The 19,124-nt window shown below is 37.9% G+C and overlaps 1 protein-coding gene and 1 pseudogene across 5 annotated transcripts in view; both read left to right on the top strand.

Annotated features, from left to right (window-relative positions):
- LOC103352162 (disintegrin and metalloproteinase domain-containing protein 32) overlaps positions 1 to 18,362 on the top strand; it is a 117,985-nt gene extending 99,623 nt beyond the window's left edge. For all 5 annotated transcript variants that reach the window (XM_070067892.1, XM_070067891.1, XM_070067894.1 and 2 more), the window contains 2 exons: positions 12,325 to 12,417; positions 18,102 to 18,362. In XM_070067892.1, coding sequence (XP_069923993.1) covers positions 12,325 to 12,417; positions 18,102 to 18,347 — 339 coding nt within the window. In that variant the 3' untranslated portion in view covers positions 18,348 to 18,362. The remainder of the gene's footprint in view (positions 1 to 12,324; positions 12,418 to 18,101) is intronic.
- LOC100359246 (exocyst complex component 5 pseudogene) lies at positions 13,709 to 17,291 on the top strand (annotated as a pseudogene).
- Positions 18,363 to 19,124: the final 762 nt, after the last annotated feature.

The following is a 19,124-nucleotide window of genomic DNA, read 5'->3' as shown; positions in this document are numbered from 1 at the left end:
ATTCCCCTATTTTTAAAAACTCCAAACTCCCTCTTTGCTTCCTACCCTTCTCTGCCTCAATTCATTATCATTCTGTGTTTAGATTGATTTTTTTCTGTTCAGCCCTCATGTATGAAAGAGAACATATGGTATTTGCTTTTCTGCATCTGACTTATTTCACTTAAAATGATGTCCTCCCATCCATTTTGCTGCAAAACACAGGATGTTATTAGTTTTAATGTCTGACCAGTATTTCATTGTATAAATGTGTATGTGTGATATTGCATTTCTTTATCCACTCATCTGAGGATTGACACATTGGTTTATTCGTATCTTAGCTAATGTAAGCAGTGCTATCAAACACAGTGCAGCAGATGGTATCTTTAATACAATGATTTTATGTATTTTGGATATATACCTAGTAGTTGGGTTGCTAGTCACATAGCAGTTCCATTTCCAGTTTTTAAAGAAATAGCTGCACTGTTTTCCACAATGTCCATGTTATGGTCAGTGGGACCCCTGGCTGTGGAACTTCCAGGCTCTTCTCTCTGTGCATGAATGAATTCAAGGTTGAGGCATAAAAGTATACAGTAAAGCAGGATTTATTCAAAGGTAAAGAGGTAGTGCATGCTCAAGTAATAAGAGAAAAGAAGGTTAACAGACAGAGAAAATGAACAAAAAGACAACAAAAAATGGACTCATCAATAAGGTTCAGATCATATTTTATATTATTGGCAGATGGTAGGGGTGGTGTCTGGGGTGAAACTTAGTTGAATATTTAAATGTGGGTGGAATTTTGGGGAGGACTTGAAGACCACCAGTTTCCATACCCTTTTATAGAAACACTAGAAATGTCATGGCATCAGGTGTTTAATGGGACTCGGAGATTTCCTCAAGGTAATTTTCTTATAATAATTAATTATTAGGACCTAAAGGTCATCATATGGACACATCCTGCAGTTGTATTTGATATTTTCAGCTGACACTGCTTCTCGTTTGCAACACTGTAGAATGTGAAATTTCTACTGCATAGAAAAGGTGTGTGTATGTGGGGGGGGGGGTGGTTGGTGGAACACAGAGGTGGGTTTGGGCTGTACACATAAAGGAAGTTTGGTACCTACCAGAACAAGGAATTGGATGATATGGATAGGGCTATCTGGTAGGCTGGGCAGGGTTGTTGCACGTGGGTCAGCTGTGGCTGCTGCATGGGTTTTATAGTGCTGTCCTGTGGTAGGTCAGCTATGCTTGTTATATGGCAGATCGTAGTCCTTTTGCTAAAGCTACCTATCTGCCCATATCATTTTTCCCATCAGGAGTTGTAATCCTTTATTATTAGTAGGAATTTCAGGGACGAAGGTTTGTCTTCTGTAACATCTTAATGCAGTATCAGGGCATTCTTCCAGGGACAGAATATCCCTGGCTGACTGATCTAAAAATGTTTGAGAAGGTAGAAGTCTGCAGTCAGTTGTTGGCAATGCCTGGAATCCCTGTGTGACCATTGTTTTGGCATGTAATTGTTGAATTATGGAAGAGACAAACTTGACAATGAAGAAGATGGCAGTTGGGTAAAAAAAAAAAACAAAGAATGTAACAATCATGTAACAATCATGTCAGAGAAGGGGATATGGGTAAAGCTGATTCCCATATTTTGTGAGTTGGTGGACTTCTTTTGCCAAAATCATAGAACCTACTGGCTTGTTTAGAAGTCCTTTTGATATCTCTTTCCATGAGCCCACTGTTATTAATGTAAATGTAGCAGGTTTGGTTATTCACTGGACCTATCCTGCCTTGTCCTACCAGTAGGTATTCTAGGGGTAGTTGTTTGTCCGTAACACTTCAGTTAGGGAATTCTAAAAATAATATAGTTCCTCTTGGGCCCTACCAGTGGTTTCTGCTGAGTTTTCCAAGGGAACAGACAGATTCCTTAAAGCAACTTCATGAGATATATACCAAGATTCCCATGTTTTAGGGTAGAAAAATCTTACCAGCGACTTTTTTCTGTCAATAGCAGTTTCCCTGGATGAATAAGAAAAGTAGGAACAGCGTGTCAGCTGAGAGTTGCCATGATGGGAGTCTTAATATGTGTCTCTTTAAGAAATGCACAATAAGAGAAATTTTACTTACATTTTTAATTTTTGAAGATAAACTTAAGGTTCTCAGTTGCTTCAAAAGAATAGGAAGAAATACACTATAGATATGCCTGTTAAGATTCAAGTGGTCGAGTTAGGGGTTTTATTTTCTAAATTTTAAGTGCAATAGGAGTGGTAAGCAGAAGGTAGGGTCCCTTCCAATTAGGCTATCATTGATAAGAAGGTCCCCTCTTATTAAGATTTTATTAGGACTGGATCTTCTGGGAGAGTGATTGCTCATGAATTTTGGAATCTGGCATGATAGGAATCCTTTTTGCCATATTGTGTCATAGCCTTCTATACCTGCACTTGGCCAAAGTTGATAACATACTTTGTATGATCTTGAGTATCTGAATAAAAAAAGGATGTCATTGTTGAGGAAGGGCCTCTGATTTAACATTGCAAAAGGTCTAAGGTAGCCTTGGTGCCATCCTCGTCCTAAGGAAGGCAATAGGCAATAACTAGTGTAAGATTATCGCTGGCCATTTTAACATTGCCTAAATATTGGAGTCCACAGAGGCAAGGTGGTGGGAATTGATTCCTGAATCTTCTGTGTTACTTTAGAGACAAAGGAGAGGCTGTTATCAGTTTGGAACAAGACCAAATATAGGGTTATTTCCTTTAGTAGGATTTTGAACACTGTGTGCTGTTCCTATTTAGGTTGGAAAAGCCTCTTTCCATCAGATGCAAGTATCAATGAAGACTAGTCAATGTCTGTGACAAGTTTCTAGTTTCATGCTAGTAAAGTCTATCTGCCAGTCTTAACCAGGGTAGGTTCCTCTCCTCTGCACAGACATGAGTAGGAGAGGTGGTTTGGTGTGGCCAGCAGGGTTATTTTGTAGACAGAGGTCTAGGATGAAGTAACCCTCCCCCCCTTATAACAGTACATAGTCTTTTCCCTCCAAAGCCATAAGAGACTATATGCATTAGGGGCATTTTCCTGATACTTAGTCATGCATTTCTTTGAAATTTCCCATTAAGAGGCTATTGGTAGCATGACCTTATGATTTAAAGTTCACCACCTATTGCTAAATCTTTAGTTTAACCTCAGTGCTGGGCCCCTTCTATTTCTGTCATGGTACAGTAGGGATTTCAAGCTGCCTCTAAAGGTAGAGGTTTTACAGTCATTTCTATGGCTTTCTGAGTGGCAGCCTCCATTACTATCTAATCTTCCAGTTTATTTCCTTTTATGATATGGCTGATCCATTTTCGGTGTCCTTTGCAATGGAAAACAGCCACTTTCAGAGCTTCCACAACTACCTAACAGTAACTATAATCTCTTGCCATGTTAATGGGAGAATTTCTTTCTTTTTTTGCATTCAGTATACCCCTTATTGTTCAAATTGCTATGTATTTGAAACAGAGCAGGCGCCATTTTGGACATATGTAAAGCAGCACCCACCATAAGCCAAGCAGAAAAACCTGATTCTGGGGGGTGAAATAACAGGAGGTTAGTACCTAGTGAATGTGTGGAGCTAATGAACTGAGACTGTGAAAAAAGAGACGGTGGGTAAGAGAACTCACGGAGTTCACTTGAGTACTCTCCTGAGACACTACAATTTGGTAACCTTGGCAACCCAGTGGGAAACTGCAGGGGAATTTGAGCCCACACTGTGGGCAGAACAGATTCCTTGTGTGGTCCTTGGGAAAGAGTAGACAAATGTTACAGCCATGGAGCCAGAGATCGGAAATGGACTACGTTCAATTCCACTCAGCTGTGTGAAATTACTTCCCTTCTGAATCAAAGAGAGAGAGAGAGAGAGAGAGAGAGAGAGAGAAATATTTACCACGCCTAACCTGGGGGTGTCACTTTTGGCACACTCTTAACCCTGAAGAACCAAACAGAGTTCTCTGGCCACACCATTCTCAAGCTTCTAAGGCTCCATAAAAAGCAGACAGTCCACTTAATACAGTCATAGTATAACAAGAAAAACCACCACAGAGAGGGAAGAAGAATCCAAAGAATATCTCCATAATGCCAAACAACAACAGGAAACAAGAACAAGGAAGACATTATGACATCCCCAAATGAACAAGACACCCCAAGCCAAGATTATGAAGATGATGAGATAGAAGAAATGCAAGATACTGATTTCAAAAAATTTATGATAAGAACATTTAGAAGTTTTCAGAAGCAAATTCTTGAACTACAGAAATCTTTACTGGACAGGATAGAAAATCTCTCTCATGAAAAGGAAATCTTAAGGAGGAATAAAAATGAAATGCAGAAACTAGCAGAACAGGAAAGTGTGATAGTGAAGAGAAATCAAAATGAAAAGAAGAACTCAATAGATCAAATGACAAACACATTAGAAAGCCTTAAAATCAGAGTCAGTGAAGCAGAAGAGAGAATATTGGACTTAGAAGACAGAGCACAGGAAAGTATACAGTCAAACCAAAGAAAAGAAGAGGAAATTAGAAATCTAAAAAATATTGTTGGGAATCTACAGCATACTATTAAAAAACCAACATTCGGGTTCTAGGAGTTCCTGAAGGCATGGAGAGAGAGAAAGGAATAAAATGCCTTTTTAGTGAGATACTAGCAGAAAACTTCCTGGGTTTGGAGAAGGACAGAGACAACCTAGTACAGGGAGCTCATAGAACCCCTAGTAAACATGACCAAAAGAGATCCTTACCATGACACATTGTAATCAAACTCACCACAGTGAAACAAAAAGAAAAAGATTCTAAAATGTGCCAGAGAGAAACGTCAGATTACTCACAGAGGATCTCCAATCAGACTCACAGCAGATTTCTCATAAGAAACCCCACAGGCTTGGAGGGAATGGTGAGACATAGCCCAGATATTAAGAGAGAAAAACTGCCAGCCCAGAATATTATATCCTGCAAAGCTCTCATTTGTAAATGAAGGCTAAATAAAGACCTTGCATAGCAAACAAAAATTTAAAGAATTTGTCACCACTCGCCCAGCCCTGCAAAAGATGCTTAAAGATGTGTTACACACAGAAACACAGAAACACAGTCATCAATATGAAAGAAGGTAAATGAAGGAAACCTCTCAGCAAAAGATCACAGGAAGTTCAAAACATATATTAGAAAATATCTTTGGGAAATTGGCCGGGCAAAGTTACTACATATCAATAGTCACATTGAACGTTAATAGCCACAACTCTCCAATTAAAAGACAGAGATTGGCTGGATGGGATAAGGAACAAAACCCATCTATTTACTGCTTACAAGAAACACATTTTCCAAAAAAGATGCATGCAAACTGAAAGTGAAAGGCTGGAAAAAGATACACCATGCCAACAGAAATGAAAAAGAGCTGGCGTAGCCATCTTAACATCAGACAAAATAAATTTTAACACAAAAACTCTTAAGAGAGACAAATCGGGGCACTATAAAATGATTAAGGGATGAATTCAACAGGAAGATAGAACGAATATCAATGTATATGCACCTAAATAGAGGGCACCGATTTATTTAAAATATATGTTAAGGGACTTGAAGGGAGACTTAGACTCCAATACAATAGTACTGGGGGACTTCAATACTCCACTCTCAGAAATAGACAGATAAACCAGACAGAAGATCAACAAGGACACAGTAGATTGATTTTTATAGCACAAATGGATCTAACAGATACATACAGAACTTTTCATACTACACTTAAAGAATTTATATTCTTCTCAGCAGTACCTGGAACTTATTCTAGGATTGACCACATACTAGGCAATAAAGCAAATCTCAGCAAATTCAAAAGAATTAGAATCATACCATGCAGCTTCTCAGACACAGTGGAATGAAGCTGGAAATTAGCAACTCGGGAATCCCTAGAGCAAATGCAAACACATGGAGACTGAACAACATGCTCCTGAATGAACACTGGGTCATCAAAGAAATCAAAAGAGAAATCAAAAAATTTCTGGAAGTAAATGAGGATAACAACATAACATATCAAAACTTATGCGATACAGCAAAAGCAGTGTTAAGAGGAAAGTTTATAGCAATATGTGCCTACTTCAAGAAATTGGAAAGGCACCAAATAAATGAGCTTTCACTGCATCTCAAAGATCTAGAAAATCTGCAGCAAACCAGACCCAAATCTAATAGGAAAGAAAAATAATTAAAATCAGAGAAGAAATCAATAGGATTGAATCCAAAAAAATTACAAAAAATCAGCCAAACGAGGAGCTGGTTTTTTTAAAAAATAAATAAAATTGACACCCATTGGCCCAACTAACTAAAAAGAGAAGAGAAAAGACCCAAATCAATAAACTGAGAGATGAAAAAGGAAACATAACAACAGACACCACAGAAATAAAAAGAATCATCAGAAATTACTACAAAACTTGTATGGCAGCAAACAGGGAAATCTATCAGAAATGGATAGATTCCTGGACACATGCAACCTACCTAAATTGAACCAGGAAGACATAGAAAAACTAAACAGACCCATAACTGAGAAAGAAATTCAAACTGTAATAAAGGCCCTCCCAACAAAGAAAAGCCCAGGACCATATGGATTCACTGCTGAATTCTACCAGACATTTAAAGTACTAACTCCAATTCTCCTCAACCTATTCAGAACAATCGAAAAAGAGGGAATCCTCCCAAATTCTTTCTATAAAGCCAGCATCACCTTAATTCCTAAGCCAGAAAAAGATGCGGCATTGAAAGAGTATTGCTAGCCGGCGCCGTGGCTCACTAGGTTAATCCTCCGCCTTGCGGCACCGGCACACCGGGCTCTAGTCCTGGTCGGGGCGCCGGATTCTGTCCTGGTTGCCCCTCTTCGAGGCCAGCTCTATGCTGTGGCCTGGAAGTGCAGTGGAGGATGGCCCAAGTGCTTGGGCCCTGCACCCCATGGGAGACCAGGAGAAGCACCTGGCTCCTGCCATCGGATCGTCGCCATGCGCAGGCTGCAGCATGCCGGCTGCGGCGGCCATTGGAGGGTGAACCAACGGCAAAGGAAGACCTTTTCTCTGTCTCTCTTTCTCACTGTGCACTCTGCCTGTCAAAAAAAAAAAGAGAGAGAGAATTGCTGACCAGAATCCCTGATGAACATAGATGCAAAAGTCCTCAAAAAATCCTCGCTAATAGTATGCAACAACACATCAGAAAGATCATCAACCCAGACCTAATGGGATTTATCCCTGCTATGCAGGGGTGGTTCAGTGTTCAGGAATCAATCAATGTGATACACCACATTAACAGACTGCAGAAGAAAAACCATATGATTATCTCAACAGATGTAGAGAATGCATTTGGTAAAATACAAACCTTTTCATGATGAAAACTCTAAGCAAATTAGGTATAGAAGGAACATTCCTGAATACAATTAAAGCAATTTATGAAAAACCCATGGCCAGCATCCTATTGAATGGGGAAAAGTTGGAAGCATTTCCACTGAGATCTGGTACCAAACAGGGATGCCCACTGCTATTCAATATACTTCCGGAAGTTTTAGAGCAATTAGGCAAGAAAAAGAAATTAAAGGGATACAAATTGGGAAGGAAGAAGTCAAACTATCCCTCTTTGCAGATGATATGTTTCTCCATTTAGGGGACCCAAAGAACTCTACTAAGAGACTATTGGAACTCATAGAAGAGTTTGGCAAAATAGCAGGATGTAAAATCAGTGCACAAATATCCACAGCCTTTGTATACACTGGTAATGCCATGGCTGAGAAAGAACATCCAAGACCAATCCCATTCACAATAGCCACAAAAACAATCAAATACCTTGGAATAAACTTAACCAAGGATGTTAAAGATCTCTCTGATGAGAATTACAGAATCTTAAAGAAAGAAATAGAAGAGGATGCCAAAAAAATGGAAAAATCTTCAATGCTCATGGATTGGAAGATTTAATATCATCAAAATCTCCATTCTTCCAAAAGCAATTCATAGATTCAATGCGATACCAATCAAAATACCAAAGACATTCTTCTCAGATCGGGAAAAAATGATGCTGAAATTCATATGGAGACAAAGAAGACCTCGAATAACTAAAGCAATCTTGTACAACAAAAACAAAGCCGGAGGCATCACAATACCAGATTTCAGGACATACAACAGGGCAGTTGTAATCAAAACAGCATGGTACTGGTACAGAAACAGATGGATAGACCAATGTAATAGAATAGAAATACCAGAAATCAATCCAAAATCCTACAGCCAAAACCAATCCCTGGAGTAAGGACAGTCTATTCAATAAATAGTGCTGGGAAAACTGGATTTCCATGTGCAGAAGCATGAAGCAAGACCCCAACCTTTCACCTTACACAAAAATCCACTCAACATGGATTAAAGATCTAAATCTATAACCCGAAACCATCAACTTAGTAGAGAACATCGGAAAAACCCTGCAAGATATCGGCACCAGCAAAGACTTCTTGGAAAAGACCCTGGAAGCACTGGCAGTCAAATCCGAAATTAACATTTGGGATCGCATCAAATTGAGAAGTTTCTGTACTGTGACAGAAACAGACAAGGAAATGAAGAGGCAACTGACAGAATGGGAAAAGATATTTGCAAACTATGCAACAGATAAAGGGTTAATAACCAGAATCTACAAAGAGATCAAGAAACTCCAAAACAACAAATCAAACAACCCACTTAAGGATGTGCCAAGGACCTCAGTGGACATTATTTAAAAGAGGAAATACAAGTGGCCAACAGACACATGAAAAAAGGTTCAGGATCACTAGCATCAGGGGAAATGCAAATACAAACCACAATGAGATTTCACCTCACCCCGGTGAGAATGGCTCACATACAGAAATCTACCAACAACAGATGCTGGAGAGGATGTGGGGAAAAGGAACACTAACCCACTGTTGGTGGGTAGGCAAACTGGTAAAGCCACTGTGGAAGTCAGTCTTGAGATTCCTCAGAAACCTGAATATAACCGCATCATAAAACCCAGCCATCCCACTCCTTGGAATTTACCCAAAGGAAATTAAATATGCAAACAAAAAAGCTGTCTGCACCTTAATGTTTATTGCAGCTCAATTCACAATTGCTAAGACCTAGAACCAACCCAAATGCCCGTCAACAGTAGACTGGATAAAGAATTTATGGGACATGTACTCTATAGAATACTATACAGCAGTCAAAAACAATGAAATCCAGTCATTTGCAACAAATGGAGGAATCTGGAAAACATTATGCTGAGTGAATTAAGCCAGTCCCAAAGGGACAAATAGCATATGTTCTCCCCGATCAGTGACAACTAACTGAGCACCAAAAAGAAACCTGTTGAAGTGAAATGGATAACACGAGAAACATTGACTTGATTAGCCCTTGTCCCGACTGTTGATGTACAATGTAATGCTTTATCCCTTTTAGTATTCTTTGTCCTACTTAATACTATTGGTTGAACTCTTTAATTAACACACAATTATTCTTAGGTGTTTAAATTTAACTGAAAAGTGATCTCTGTTAAATATAAGAATGGGAATAAGAGGGAGGAAATGTACAATTTGAGACATGCTCAAGCTGACTTACCACAAATGGTGGAGTTAGAAATATGCCAGGCGATTCCAATACAATCCCATCAAACTGGCATGTACCAATGCCATTTCACTAGTACAAGTGAACGATTTCAGTTCATACTGATAAGTCTAAGAGTCAAAGGGATTACACAAACAAGACTAGTGTCTGCTAATACTAACTGATAGAATAAAAAAGGGAGAGAACAATCCAACATGGGAAGTGGGATACACAGCAGACGCATAGAATGGCAGATGTCCTAAACAGCACTCTGGCCTCAGAATCAGCCCTTAAGGCATTTGAATCTGGCTGAAGAGCCCATGAGAGTATTTTAGGCATGAAAAGCCAAGACACTCTGGCAAAAAAAAAAAAAAAAAAAAAAAAAAAAAAACCTAAATGGAAGATCTCTGCCTGTGAGATCCCAGTAGAAAGAACGGGCCATCAAAGAAGGAGGTACCTTTTTCTGAAGGGAAGAGAGAATTTCCACTTTCACTATGACCTTTTCTAAATATGATCGATGTCAGTGAACTCAAAAGGCTTCCATAGGCTTGGCAGCTCGTGACAAGAGCCAAGGGTGATTACTGACGCCATATACAAGGTGTCAATTTGTTAAGTCAACAACAGGAGTCACTGTGCACTTACTCCTCATGTAGGATCTCTGTCCATACTGTGTTTTTCAATGTGAATTAATGTTATAACTAGTACAACTACTACTCAAACAGTATTTTACACTTTATGTTTCTGTGTAGGTGCAAACTGATGAAATCTTTACCTTATATATACTAAATTGATCTTTTGTATATAAAGATAATTGAAAATGAATTTTTTATGTGAATGGAATGGGAGAGGGAGTGGGAGATGGTAGGGTTGTGGGTGGAATGGAATTTATGGGGGGGAAGCCATTGTAATCCATAAACTGTACTTTGGAAATTTATGTTTACTAAATAATAGTTAAAAAATAATAGATTATGGAGGTAAACATATTAGTGGAGGTTACCAAAGCAGTTTTCAAAGTGATTATGTAATTTTACACTTTATAGTTAACATATTGAACTTTTTTTAAAAAAGAGATTTATTTATTATTTGCAAGTCAGAGTTACACAGCGAGCAGAGGCAGAGAGAGAAAGAGTTCTTCCATCTGCTGGTTCACTCCCCAATTGGCCAAAACCACCAGAGCTGTGCTGATCCAAAACTAGGAGCCAGGAGCTTCTTCCGGGTCTCCCATGTGGCCCAAGGACTTGGGCCATCCTACACTGCTTTCCCAGGCCATAGCAGAGAGCTGGATAGGAAGTGGAGCAGCCGGATCTTGAACCAGAGCCCATATGGTATGCCGGCACTTCAAGCCAGTGCATTAACCTGCTGCACCACATCACCGGCCCCAGCATAATGAACTTTTAGTCCCTTTGTATCCTCACCAAAATTTGATGCTGTCACCCTGTGATGTTTTGTGTTTGTACATTATGGAGTTACTAAACAAGCTAACTAATTCATCACCTCACACACATCATTTCTGTGGTTAAAGCATTGGTAAAATCTATTGTGTAATCAATTTGAAGTATATGAAGTTATTTCAAAGGTGCATGCAAGACTAGGGAATTATCCCCCTCATCTAACTCTCATGTTTGTTTTTTTTTTTTTTTTTTTGATAGGCAGAGTTAGTGACAGAGAGAGAGAGAGAAAGCTCTTCCTTGTTCCATTGGTTCACCCCCCAAGTGGCCACTACAGCCAGCGTGTTGCAGCTGGTGCGCTGCACCGATCTGAAGCCAGAAGCCAGGTGCTTCCTGGTCTCCCATGTGGGTGAAGGACCCAACGACCTGGGCCATCTTCCACTGCCTTCCCAGGCCACAGCAGAGAGCTGGACTGGAAGAGGAGCAACCGGGACAGAATCCAGTGCCCCTCCCGGGACTAGAACATGGGGTGCTGGTGCCGCACGTGGAGGATTAGCCTAGTGAGCCACGGGCCAGCCAACTGTCTCCCTTTTTACTACATCCTCACCAATATTTGTTATCTTTTAAAAAATATTCAATCTTTACTATTTCCAAATTTAGAAAAGTTTTAGCAACAATTACTTCTGATACTTTTTTGCCTCCAACCCTCTACAATACTCAGCTTTTGCCCCAGTTTTTGAAACTCTAATTACACACAAATTAGACTGCTTTATACTGTCCCACAGTTCATGGAACCTCTTTTTTGGCATATTATCTGCCTTTACTTCTGTTGAAATAGACTTTAGTCACTGTTTCTTCAGGTTTACCTAAGTTTCTCTTCAAGGTCTAGGATATCGTCAAACCCATGAAGTGATGACCAGTATGCAGAATTCTGAACTTCTTTCTTTTAGTAGCTCACTGTTCAACAGTAATCCATCAAAGAGCCATTTTTGTCTTTTTAAGTCAATGAAATTATCACATTCTCCTCCAGAAAATTCCTGCGGGTGGTAGGCTGGTAACTTAGAGTTTATTACATTTGTTTTTGTTCTCTAAAGACAATTGCCTATTGTCTACCTTCTGGAAAATGATTATTTCATATATCTTCCTCAGTTCTCTAGTAGGATAAGAAGGTAAGTAGGGTATCAGTTACTTCATATGACTTGATATAAATGACTTACATTAATATTTTAAATATAGAGAGATGCTAAATATATCAATGATAGCAATATTCATCTTTTCCCAAATTCAAAAGTTATGCCCAACAAATATAGTCCATATTAAAGTTTGTGTTATTGTAATGATGTATTTTCACTTGTACATTGTACTACTTAACAGCAATGTGGGCCTCAAAATTGTTGTGATCATCGAACTTGTAAGCTGAAGAAAGGACTAGATTGCTTTGAAGGACCCTGTTGCTCAGGATGCCGTGTAAGATTTATAGATATGAACATTTTCTGTGCGTGTATTAATTATTTGTGGGATACTTTAGAAAACTTATAATTAAGCTATCAGTCAAAATAAGTGATTTTTAAATAAATTATACTTAATAAGTATAGGACCAGATTTCTGATTTTGTGAACTTTTGTTGGTTTTTAGGGCCTCTTTCTTTCTTTCTTTTGACAGGCAGAGTTAGACAGTGATAGAAAGACAGAGAAAAAGGTCTTTCTTCTGTTAGTTCACCCCCCAAATGGCCACTATGGCTGGTGCACTGTGCCAGTCTGAAGCCAGGAGCCAGGTGCTTCTCCTGGTCTCCCATGCAGGTGCAGGGCCCAAGCACTTGGGCCATCCTCCACTGTCTTCCCGGGCCACAGCAGAGAGCTGGACTGGAAGAGAAGCAACCAGGACAGAACCGGCGCCCCATCCGGGACTAGAACCCTTTGTGCTGGCGCCGCAGTGGAGGATGAGCCTAGTGAGCTGTGTCGCCAGCCAGGGCCTCTTTCTAATATCAGTATTTTCAGTAGCTTTTTTTAAAGTCTTGATTTATTAATATTATAGAACTCCTTATTACTGAAGGTCTTCACTTAAAGGGAGAGTTGTTCATTCCTCCATGTATTACACTTTTATAAATAAAAATATTTTATAAGTAAAACAGTTATTGATTATGATAAATATCTATAAATATGATTTTGAGAGATGTAGAAAATTTCTAAAAATATACGGAGTGAAAATTACTAGGTACAGTATTTTAGAAATAGTATCTGTAGCAAAAATTTAAGCTATGGACTTTTTATTTAAAGATTGTTTTAACTGAAGGATTTCAGTGGCATTTCTATGGTGAACAGCTTGACTTCTGTTCCCTGTTTGCCTTTTCAGCCCCCTCATTGTATTCATAACAGATGCATCTTATGAGAAAACCTCTTTTGAACTACCTGTCTTGGGTTCTATATGACTGACTGTCCTTGACTAACACAACTTTTTTTTTTTTTCTTATTATACGATTGCATTCTTACTTCTGTAATGTTTCATATAAATTAGAAATGATTTAATAGACAATGGGAGCGGCACGGGCGGCGCCGGGAGGCAGTTGACAGGCGTCTGCGGCTTCGCTTCATGGCCGCCCTGCCGCCCCGCCTGGGCTCTCCGGGGACTGGGGAAGCCCGCGGGGGCCCCGAGCCCGAGCTGGCAAGCCGAGCGGGGAACCTGTGCGCGGCGCCGCGGAGGCGCAGCCTGTGAAGCCAAGACGGCAGCCAGCGCGGGGCGATCCTCCCAGCCGGCCGGGATGGCCACGACGGCCGAGCTCTTCGAGGAGCCTTTTGTGGCAGATGAGTACATTGAACTTCTTGTGTGGAGAACCCCAGGAGGAGGCTCTAGAGGTGGACCTGAAGCTTTTGATCCCAAAAGATTATTAGAAGAATTTATAAATCACATTCAAGAACTCCAGATAATGGATGAAAGGATTCAGAGGAAAGTAGAGAAATTAGAACAACAATGTCAGAAAGAAGCCAAGGAATTTGCCAGGAAGGTGCAAGAGCTCCAGAAAAGCAATCAGGTTGCCTTTCAGCATTTCCAAGAACTGGATGAACACATTAGCTATGTGGCAACCAAAGTCTGTCACCTTGGAGACCAACTGGAGGGGGTAAACACACCCAGACAGCGGGCAGTGGAGGCTCAGAAGTTGATGAAATATTTTAATGAGTTTCTAGATGGAGAATTGAAATCGGATGTTTTTACAAATTCTGAAAAGATAAAGGAGGCAGCAGACATCATCCAGAAGTTGCACCTAATTGCCCAGGAGTTACCTTTTGATAGATTTTCAGAAGTAAAATCCAAAATTGCAAGGTTTTGTGAAAGACCAGTTAGAAGAATGTAGGAAATCTGATGCAGAGCAGTATCTCAAAAACCTCTATGATCTATATACAAGAACCACCAATCTTTCCAGCAAGTTGATGGAGTTTAATTTGGGTACTGATAAACAGACTTTCTTGTCCAAGCTTATCAAATCCATTTTCATTTCCTATTTGGAAGACTATATTGAAGTGGAGACTGGATATCTGAAAAGCAGAAGTGGTATGATCCTACAGCGTTATTATGATTCAAAAAATCATCAAAAGAGATCCATTGGCACAGGAGGTATTCAGGATTTGAAAGAGAGAATTAGACAACGTACCAACTTACCACTGGGGCCAAGTATTGATACCCATGGGGAAACTTTCCTATCCCAAGAAGTGGTGGTTAATCTTTTACAAGAAACCAAACAAGCCTTTGAAAGATGTCATAGGCTCTCTGATCCCTCTGATTTACCAAGGAATGCCTTTAGAATTTTTACCATTCTTGTGGAATTTTTATGTATTGAGCATATTGATTATGCTTTGGAAACAGGACTTGCCGGAATTCCTTCTTCAGATTCTAGGAATGCAAATCTGTATTTTTTGGATGTTGTGCAACAAGCCAATACTATTTTTCATCTTTTTGACAAGCAGTTTAATGATCACCTTATGCCACTAATAAGCTCTTCTCCTAAGTTATCTGAATGCCTTCAGAAGAGAAAAGAAATAATTGAACAAATGGAGATGAAATTGGATACTGGTATTGATAGGACATTAAATTGTATGATTGGACAGATGAAGCTTATATCTTGGCTGCAGAACAAAAGAAAACAGATTTTAAGCCAGAGGATGAAAACAATGTTTTGATTCAATATACTAATGCCTGTGTAAAAGTCTGTGCTTATGTAAGAAAACAAGTAGAAAAGATAAAAAATTCCATGGATGGAAAGAATGTAGACACAGTTTTGATGGAACTTGGAGTACGTTTTCATCGACTTATTTATGAACATCTTCAACAATATTCCTACAGTTGTATGGGTGGCATGTTAGCAATTTGTGATGTAGCTGAATATAGAAAGTGTGCCAAAGACTTCAAGATTCCAATGGTATTACATCTTTTTGATACTCTGCATGCACTTTGCAATCTTCTGGTAGTTGCCCCAGATAATTTAAAGCAAGTCTGCTCAGGAGAACAGCTTGCTAACCTGGACAAGAACATACTTCACTCCTTTGTACAACTTTGCGCTGACTATAGATCTGCCCGCCTAGCTCGACACTTCAGCTGAAGTTCAGTTGACCAAGGGAATGTGTTGTACTTCGGCAGACCTCGGTTGACAGAAAGCACAGGCGATTGCTTATGACACAGCCAACATTTTATGGAAAAATGACTGTTTGGAAGTAAACATCAGCCATACTTACTGTTGAGGTTTTATTTGAAATTTGGATACCACTAGATATATTTGGCTTTTTTTCTCCTAAGTTGAATTTTTAATACCATTTTTGAATTTATAAATTTCAAAATCTGCAAAAGTTCATGTCACTGTTTTTGTCCTGGAAAGTGGTGTCAGAAGGCAAGTGAAATGTTACCAGTGTTCCAGTTCTTGTTCTTTGACATGTTCCATTGGGAAATTTTACCATCCCATTTTTGCTTTGGTAACAGGTGAAATACAGCAAAACTGCATTAATTATTCATAAGTTTTTAATGACCAACACTGGTAATTGTTTAACAGATTATTCTAGATTTTTCAGAAGAATTTTTTGCCTTTGTCAAAAGGTTAACATTTAGATAATAATTTATGTAGTTGGATTTTTTCTGATGTACAACAATAATATATTCCCAGAAAAATGTTATAAACTAAAGTGATGAAATGTTTTATGTAGACATTACGAGTGGATCAGAATTCATCTCCTTTCTGAGTAAAACTTAAAAGTTTACTATTTCTTATTTCGTAAATAGATTTTAAGCCAATTCTAGCAAGGAGTTAATAAAATTACCTTATTTTACATTTCCACTTAAGACTTTAACTAAAAGTCCATATTTATTCACTATTTTAATATTATAAGGGAGGTAAAAAAAACTGAGGTATAGCATAAACGGTGCATTTGGGAAGTATTGACAATATTTCACAACAATGTAGTTCTATTAAGATTTCAATTTTACTGCTAACCTTGAATAAGATGGGATGTCTAAACATGCAGTAGTCTTCTGTTTTAAGAATTGGCATTTGGTAGGTAAGATTATATACTCTAAATGTGGAGACAGCTTTTTCATATTTGCAGGTTCTGTCATTGTCCTTTTTCAAGGCATTTCTGAAGTTGTTCCTAGTTGGATATAGTTAATTGAATTGGCTTCCTATGGTGACATAATAAATCTCTTACAAAATCTTAAACATCAGTTAAAAATTTAGAAAGGCCATTCTATCAACTCTATAAACTTCTGCAAAAATGTATTTTAAATTATATGTAGTTTTTCAGTTTCCTTTGTGTTGTTCATAGTCCTAGGCCTAGGAACAGATAAACTTTAATACTTAATTCATTCTTGGCATTTTTTTCTTTAATGGAGACTTTTTTGGCCTAATTTTGGAAAACTTTTTCTTTTGAGAGCCTGATTCTGAATGGTCATCTTTTACCGAACCTTCCATGTCCAGAGCTAACTAACTGCTGTTCAAGTTACCATCGACTTCATTTTCTTCACTTTCTATTTAGCCCGGTGTTATCAAAGTCAGCATAGAAAATGAAGTATGCCAACTTTTGTCAAAACATGTTAGGGCATTGTGGCAGCATTAGGAAGCTGTCTGGATTTGTATTCCTCAGCCAAGGGAGAGCCAGAACACGTTTTGGATACTGGAGAAAATCATATGCCTGTACTGTTGCCATTTTAGAAAGCTCTGATGTGAATTCAAATTATACTTCTGTTACATAAAGCCAACAGTTTTAAGGCAGTAGTTTTAGAGGCCATTTGAACTCTTTGTACAGACAATTTGTAAAAAAAAAAAAAAAAAAAAAAAAAAAAAAAAAAAAAAAAAAAAAAAACAACAGAAACAAAGACAAAAAAAAAACCTCAAATAAAATACAAGAGAACAAAAAAAAGAAATGATTTAATAAATATGAGATATGTTCTCTTTAAAATTCTTTATATAAATTTTATTAATTCTATTTAAAAGGAGTTATTTAACTGGAAGACATCTAGGAGGATTACCAGTAGGTTCTTTCTTCTTCAAAAATGTCTATAATTGAACTTATTTTTCCCTTTGCTCTTTCTATTATTTGTCTCTCACATTTGTCACAAAATTTGGAGGTATTCTATCCTTTCCTAGTTAGTTAGGGTTATTTTATTTGTAAATTGACTAGATTACACTATTTTTACCCAAAAGGAATAATTTTCAAAGCTATATTTGATCTTTATTCCCTTGTACTGAAAAAACAAATAAAATTTTGACTTTGATGTCTCATTTGTGATATACTGTTTCTGGTTCTTTTATCTTCTGATTTTAGTTGATAACATTCATAAGCTTTTGATTATAAAGTAAATTGAAAGCATGCCATTGCAAAAATCAAAGTAGGGAAGGAAATAGAGAGCATGGGAGTTAGGGAGGGAGGTTGGGAAGTATCATGCTCTTAAAACTGCATATATGATGTACACAAATCTGTCCCTTTTATAAAACTAAATAAAAACTGCAAAACTTTTCATTTTTAAATTATTAAAATATTGATATACAAAAAGATATTGCTAGGTGTTACTGAATAAAAGGTGCAGGGTGCAAATTACTGACATAACTTTAAAATAAATATTGACAAACACAACAATATATGAATAATTTCTTTTTATATTTTATTTGTCATTAGTTTAAGCCCCATGATACTGTGTGCAGGGAGACTAAACATGATGAATGTGATTTCTTTGACCATTGTTCTGGAAGATCAGCACAATGTGCTGCGGACAAGACCATAATGGATGGAAATCCATGCAGAAAAGGCACATCTATGTGTTTTGAAGGAGACTGCCCAGATCTTAATGCACGTTGTCGTTCCTTGTTTGGCCCAGGTAATACATTTTTTAAATCTAAAAAGTTGGCTCTCTCTGAAAAATAAAAATTTTATGTTTTTAGATGTATAACTTGATGTTTTGGTATACGTATATGTTGCAAAATAGTCACCACAATTAAGCTAATTAAAATACTCATCATCTCACATAGTTACCATTTTTGTTTTAAAATTTTGTTTTAATATTTTAGATTTCTTAGGAAATTTCATATATTCAATACAGTATATATCATGTACTGTAGTCACACTGATGTATTTTAATGTCAATTTATTCATTTTTTGAACTGACAGATTGTACAGATTGACCAACATCCCAATTTGCACATTGCTCTAGACTCTGGAAAGCACCTTTCAATTTTCTGTTTCTATGAGTTGGCAATTTTAGATTCTACATCGAAGAATTTTAATTTCCTTCTATATCCAGCTGGATCGTTTTCCTTAAGATAATGTCCTCCAACTTCACCCATGACCCATGTTGTCACAAACAGCAACATGTTCTTTTTTTGACACTGAGAACTTTATTTGACATTATTCCTTGTATCATATATATAGCAACTTGTTGAGTATTCACATCTCTATGGGTTAGGTACTATTATTCTTCCCATTAAATATATGTGTATTAAAGAAACTGAGTAACCAACTCAGGGTAATGCAACTATTTATAGTCAGAGATGAGATTCAATCCAAGGCAGTCTAACTGCAGTCTTTGCACTTCCCCAGTACACAGTCTTCCTATTTTAACTAAAAAAAAAAAGCACAATAATCACTAGTATCTGTACTTCCTTCTCTTTTTTCCACAAAAATCTTTTATTTAATAAAGAAAAA

Source organism: Oryctolagus cuniculus, unplaced genomic scaffold (assembly GCF_964237555.1).
Source record: "Oryctolagus cuniculus unplaced genomic scaffold, mOryCun1.1 SCAFFOLD_116, whole genome shotgun sequence".
Taxonomy (NCBI): Eukaryota; Metazoa; Chordata; class Mammalia; order Lagomorpha; family Leporidae; genus Oryctolagus; species Oryctolagus cuniculus.
The sequence above is the reverse complement of the archived record's forward strand: the minus strand, read 5'-3'. Positions and strand labels throughout refer to the sequence as shown.